Below are 6,991 nucleotides of genomic sequence, written 5' to 3'. Positions count from 1 at the left end.
CGTCGAGGGGAGCATATAGACATGATTTACAGCACCCGGGTGCCCCTACACCCTCTATGAACAGTAAATTCAAAACAAATTCAAAAAAGTCTGAAACTTTGGGACATCGAACATCATGAAACTTTTGATGATATCGCAAAGTTTTAGCAAAAATAACACTCGAAGAACACTCAAATAGAAAAACAAAATCATTGTTCAAAGTTTATGTACATTTTTGAGCAGTGATCTTGTTTTTTTTGTGAGGGCTCCACGAAGGTTATTTGTTGCTGAAACTTTGTAGGAACATCGAACCTTTGATAATCTTTGAACCCTGAACCTTTCAGATTTTTTTATTGTTTTTCATCTTTTTATGAATTTATTGTTCATGAAGGTGTAGGGCACCCGGGAGCTGTTAGACATTTCTCGGGGAGCATAGCGAGGACTGGAGACGGCGGCAAAACCTTAGCCATGAAAAGAGTCGTAGCCGGAGACGAGTCGGAGGTTTACGGTTTGGGTGCGGGGTGGTGCAGACTCGCCAAAGAAATCTGGTGCTCGAGGGTTTTGGAAGGATGGCCCGAGGTAGCGAATGCACAGCAGTAGGTGGCGGTGAGGGAGGACGGGGCGGAGAGGCCGGCATGGATCGCCATCAGTCACGGGTGGTGTGGGAATGTATCCGGTGCACCCGCACTTGGTGCTACCTGTGCACCGGATGCCATAAAAAAATTTAAAAAGTATGGAAAAAATTTAGCATGTTAACACAACAACAACGTATCATGACACAAAATTTGGTACAAAAATTTAAAATATTTTTTGACATACAAAAATGACAAATTTGACATCAATGTGATAATGGGCCAAATCTAAAGCTCAAATTATGTTATATACTATTCAGGGTTGAATTGTCATTTTTGTTTTTCGAGTTATGAATTTTGACTTGAAATTTTGTGAGAACCTACACTAATGTTGTGTGGGTGTGCTAATTTTTTCAGATTTTTTTTAAACACTTTAAAAGCACAATGTGAATTCTGTGCACCGGTAGCACCACAAGCTCCGATGCACGAGATGTTTTTCCAGAGTGGTGGAGGCACGCAGATCCGCTGGTAGTCGTGGCAGGTTCAGATCATTGGGGAGTAGCATATAGGAAATGTCATTTTCATACATTGCGATTGATACAAAGCGAGCGGTATAACCGAATGAGAATATACACTCAAATCGTCAACAAAATACTGAAGAAGCTGCATATTATGAAATGGCACACGCATGATGTACTTTCTTATCTTAAATCGACAAAACTTGTTCTTCATCACATCAAATTTTGAGTTAGCATCCTGAGAAAAGAGGTACCAATCACAACCACAGATTCAACGGATCGACCATTCACTATTTTTCACAAACATGAACACACGCCCTCAGTGAGGGTCACTACAAGTCTATCTAGCATAACTGAAGAAACCTTCCGGGTCTGGAATACAACAAATTTGGAACAACTGCAGATTATTACCACATACAAATTTGGAGCAACAGAAAAGACCACCAAAGACTTAGGCTGCGATTGGCATTCACTGGATTATACAACACTTCCATTTGCTCGGCCCGCTTATGTCTGAACCACTTCTGCTTACTTCTGTGGGTAAGTTTCCACACCAGATTATAAAACAAGCACGCTCCAGCAACCAAACCGCAAACTAAGCAGATCATTTCTGTTAATCGGCAATATCCGAGGCCAACATCAAACACACTCGTTAAGGTACGCTGGCACCACCTTGGGTTGAAGGTTACCGTCCAACCACTCTGACAAACTAAGGTTTGACATATTCGATTCGCTTCGCGGCTAATTGAGGTTTAACTGCTGGTTCCCTGCAGGGTATTTCATAGGCTGACTGGGACTGGCAACACGAGGATCACAACAGCAGCAACCTACCATACGGGATAATCCGGCAGATAACCATCAACTCTAACTGGGTGGTTCGTTCGGTCGAGGCGCGGGACATACCTATCCGTAACGGACCCTGCAGCAAAAGCCCTATCCTCTGCATTCATGCTGCTGCTTCGTGGATAATCTGACCTCACACCATGATCACCGAAACGCCCACCACGGAATGTGGTTTCTTCGCCCATGCCGGCATCTGTTCCAGGACCATATGCACCAGGAGATTCCCCTCGGAGAGAGTACGTATTAACGGGAGCAATGCCTTCTGCTAGCACCATATTCAGTGGTTGACCGGTGTACTCCTCGACATTGGGCACATCGTGGTGAAGGGGAACACTTCTCCTTTCCATTTCGTAGTCTGCAGGGCCTGATCCTCGTGGGTTCATATAGGGGCCAAGGATAGAGTACGTATTAACGGAAGCAATGCCTTCTGGTAGCACCATATTCAGTGGTCGACCAGTGTACTCCTCGACATTGGGCACATCGTGGTGAAGGGGAACACTTCTCCTTTCCATTTCGTAGTCTGCAGGGCCTGATCCTCGTGGGTTCATATAGGGGCCACGGCTTCCACTAGCAGCATGTTCAGATCTCTGATATGGAGGGGAACCATGCCTTCTGCTAGCACCATATTCAGTGGTCGGATGTGAAGGGGGACTGAGACTAGTACCAAAATTACCAGAAGGAAGTGCTGACTGCTGGGGACTCAACCTCCTTCCGCCAATATCACCATCACTGGAATGATCCTCACGATGACTCGACCTCCTCCTATCACCATCACTGGAATGATCCTCATGATGGCTCGACCTCCTCCTACCACCATCACTGGAATGATCCTCATGATGACTCGACCTCCTCCTACCACCATCACTGGAATGATCCTCACGATGCCTCGACCTCCTCCTACCACCATCACTGGAATGATCCTCACGATGACTCGACCTCCTCCTACCACCATCACTGGAATGATCCTCACGATGACTCGACCTCCTCCTAGCACCATCACTAGAGTGATCCTCACGACGACTCGACCTCCTTCGACCAGTATCAACATCACGGCGTTTGGAATAATCATCACGACATTTGAAATAATCATCGTGTCGATGTTGCTCATATCTGTGTTGGTTGTTGCTTCTATGATGACTGTTACGATACTCCGTCCTTCGCCCTTCTGGAGAATGTCTCCTTGATCTATTTTGAGAATTTCTTCTCCTCGAGGGTGACCCTCCCCTATAAGAATTTTCTCTCATATTATTTCTCCACTCTTCTCTACTTGATCCTCTTCCCTCTCTGGATTTGTATTCGGAAGTCATTGAAGATCTCTGATCATCATTACACCGAGGATGATTTTTTGATGAGGAACAAGAACTTTGACGAGCATCTGTTTTTTTGTGATTATGAAGACGCTGAGGACTTTGATGAGCATCTCTTCCAGTTTCCATGTGAAACTTCTTATTGTTCCTTTCCAAGTCCAACATGTTGCCATCAGTTGCCTGTTCCTCCTGTCTCTGTCTCTTTCCTGACTTGTCACTTGAAGTATCAATTCCTGTTGCTTTGTTATTATCATTGTAGTGAGGACTCTTCAGCTCCTGCTGGCAAGTATGGCTTCCATCAACTTCTCGGTCATCATCAGATCTGAAGGTAAACCGCCCGTCAGGTAATCCAAATTTATTACTGTTGTTCCCAAGAGTCTTCTCCTTTTCCCCATATGTATTTTCTCTACTACGAGTTTCTCTCTCTTCTCCAGATTTGGTGTTGTTTTCATCCTCTTCAGCCTGTTCCTCCACAATAAGCTTTTCTAGCTCATCACTGTGTGCTTGATTTAAACGGATGGTCTCTTTCTCGAGGACACCTCTCCCTTTTGGAATCTTATCTTCCCTTAAGTTATTCATATCTACTGTTTGGATCTGGTCGGCTTCTTCTCGACATACCTTGTTTGACAGCTCCGCAGTTCCTGTTGAACCTTGATTGGTGTTCATATTCCTTTTACCAGTCACTTCTGTTTTCTTAGCAAGATTTCTTGTCCTATAAATTTTTGGAACGGGAGTTAACTTTATCTGGTCGGCTTCTTCTCGACATACCTTGATTGACAGCTCCGCAGTTCCAGTTGAACCTTGATCAGTGTTCATTTTCCTTTTACCAGTCACTTTTGTTTTCTTAGCAAGATTTCTTGTCCTATAAATTTTTGGAATGGGAGTTAACTTTATCTGGTCGGCTTCTTCTCGACATACCTTGTTTGACAGCTCCGCAGTTCCAGTTGAACCTTGATCAGTGTTCATTTTCCTTTTACCAGTCACTTCTGTTTTCTTCTTAGCAAGATTTCTTGTTCTATAAATTTTTGGAACGGGAGTTGACTTTATTTGGTCAATGCAATGTGTTCCAACAGTATCCATTTCTGTACTAGATGGTAACTTTATATGGTCTCTGCTAGGTGCTCCAAGCTCAGCTTCTAGTTTATGGCTTCTGCAAGATTTCAACAGAAGTTAGTTGCTCTGAGAAGGAAGTACAGAGAAACTTTGAGAAACAAACGAGTAAGAACTAACATACCCACAGTAAATCATAATTCTATCACCCAGGTGCCAAGCGCGTACACTTGTGCCACGCTTTCTCTCAAAGGAAATGCTTCTGTGGTAAATCAATAAATGTAATGAGAACGAGACAATCACATAAGCTAAAAGCAAATACATCTGGATAACAGAATACCTTGGGAAACATTTTTTGTGATATGACACTGGACAGCGTCTGCAGGCCGCAAGCCAAAGTTCTGGTTGAGTACTGTCTTCCATCGTTCTACATTCTGAGCACCAATGTGCAGGACATGTAAATGACATCCCAGCAGCAATCCTCCTCTCCAATTCGCCAGCTCCATCAGTATCATCAGGCTCAAGTAATTTGGCAATACAACCGGGGTGGTAGAAGTGCCCACAAGATGCTTTGTAGCATTGGAACACCTAAATGAATGCACACTTTAAAATGGAAGAACTAGAATCACGAAGATATTAATATTAAAAAGGGACAGAGACGGTTAGAGGGCACTTCGAATCATATCTAAACATACTTAAGGATCATAGCCACGAGCATCAATCACATGCACGAAATATCAACAGGCCTCAGTTGCCCACAACTCAAAATACATGTGAATGAAGACATCAAGGAACTGGATTTAAATGTTTCACTTAGTAAGACACAGGATGAACACAAGCAAGTTTAGAGTATGATGATGCATGAAAGGTGCTACATAAATGGGAAAATCAGCAACAAGCATACTCATTGGAGGAAGTGAGAATTATCATTGAATGAGAACCGCAAAACTACAAAGGCCACCATGATCTCAACAAACCACATGCCACATTCTTGTAAGAAAGATACAACAAGTTACCTTAGCATTTGGCCCATCAGATGGCTCAAGATCTCCACAACTGAAACATTGGTGTTGCTTATATTCACAGTTCTTGCATAGATAATGATCAATTTCCTGTAAATATGCAAAACAAAAAAATCACAAATTTGAGCCAGGAAAATTATAATGCTGCTGGACCAGTCAATGAGAACTTCGTAACTACCTGTAGTTGTGCAGAAGTTAAACCAAGAGTTTCACAATTAGATTCCCTTCCATCTTTTCCTCTGGGATGGAAGGACCTTTTACATTGTCCTTCACAGCTACATAAAATAGAAGACAGGATCAAATTATTAACTCAATAATAAATCTACCTATGTGCCAGAAGTTTATAACTGGCCCGAAATGGATTCTCCGTGACATAGTTGCCATGTTTCCGGTACGGTGGGAACGAGGAACGGGAACGGGGGACGAGAGTCGGGGGCTGGAAAAAATAGGGTACAGTGAGGGTATACATCTCTAGAATGATTTTTCTAAAGCGGAAACGCGATCCAATCAATTCCGGTACGATGAATCCGGTACGGTACCATGGAACGAGGAACGTGAATCTTTACAGATGCGGGGAGCAACTGGCTGGGAGGGACCTAGTACTTATACATGGAACTGTCTGGGCTGGGAGCAACTGGCTGCATCGTCGATTCATGAAGACTAAAATACATCATCTCCTTCCCAATGGAAAATTTATTAGCAGCCTTGGAGTAATTGGAGAGCAGAACGAGGAGTTATTTAGGGGAGTGGAAAAGAACGGGACAGAGAGTAAAACGAGGAGTTCGTGATTGATATGGCTGACCTTTTGCTTACTCGATCGATTCAAGAACCAAGACTGTCGAGTCGCCGAACCTGAATCGACGATCCGGCTGCTGAAACGCCGAATCCGCATCAAATCTTACCGAATCGACCCTCGTTCCCGAATCTGATTCCGGGTCGATGAATCCGGATCAAGGGACGGCCCACCGTTCCCTGTTTCCGGCTACTATGTCCGTGAAAATACTGGAAAATGTCTTATTTGTTCAATTTGCTGGACTTTTGGCAAATCCCCAAAACACAGCAGGTTGAATTCCAGTAAGTAGGCTTTTTTTCCTTTTCCTTTCTCTTTCATGTTAATCTCAACTTTTTAACCTCCCCCAACCATGCAAGCAACATTAGTTCTTGAATTCTATTGAAATAGTTTCCAAAACAAGTTTAAAAAAAGGTTGGTATTACAAATGCCGGTACCTACCACTACCAGGACATCTGGGAAGCTGGTTACAACAGTAGTAACCGGCATGAAACACAAATTGCTCCAAAGATACCATAGCACAGAGGTTGTTCTTGAAATCATCAGATGATCAAAGCAAAGAATGAAGGCTAAACCATGAGGGTAAGCATATGATCTATTGTGAAATGTCAACAAATAGAAATTGATAGCCCTCAAGCTATCAGTGGGCAGTTTTCTTCAAGGAAAACAGTAGAGCAATTTACGTTTACAATCGCCAACAGAAATGATATCTTCTAGTGTCTTTAACATGACATCTCAGAGATCAGTATACATAACATTTCCCTTGCGTCCACATGAAATCTTGTCCTATGAATCTGTAGCTCACTCACTCCCTATAGCATTATTTATTTTGGACGAAGTGCCAGAATCATCCCATATGCATAGCCCGGCTGAACAACATGTCTTCAAGACTTTTGAACTAGCCAGATAA

At 43.1% G+C, this 6,991-nt stretch overlaps 1 protein-coding gene across 1 annotated transcript in view; it reads right to left on the bottom strand.

Annotated features, from left to right (window-relative positions):
- Positions 1–1,245: 1,245 nt before the first annotated feature.
- The window catches only part of LOC123113678 (uncharacterized), a 7,721-nt gene continuing 1,975 nt past the window's right edge, over positions 1,246–6,991 (bottom strand). The window contains exons 3-7 of the mRNA XM_044534981.1: positions 5,470–5,566; positions 5,286–5,381; positions 4,610–4,857; positions 4,454–4,531; positions 1,246–4,369 (exon numbers count right to left, since the gene is read on the bottom strand). Of these exons, the coding sequence (XP_044390916.1) occupies positions 1,897–4,369; positions 4,454–4,531; positions 4,610–4,857; positions 5,286–5,381; positions 5,470–5,566 (2,992 nt within the window). The 3' untranslated portion in view covers positions 1,246–1,896. The remainder of the gene's footprint in view (positions 4,370–4,453; positions 4,532–4,609; positions 4,858–5,285; positions 5,382–5,469; positions 5,567–6,991) is intronic.

Source organism: Triticum aestivum, chromosome 5B (assembly GCF_018294505.1).
Source record: "Triticum aestivum cultivar Chinese Spring chromosome 5B, IWGSC CS RefSeq v2.1, whole genome shotgun sequence".
In the NCBI taxonomy this organism is placed as follows: Eukaryota; Viridiplantae; Streptophyta; class Magnoliopsida; order Poales; family Poaceae; genus Triticum; species Triticum aestivum.
This window is presented reverse-complemented; position numbering and strand designations above follow the sequence as displayed.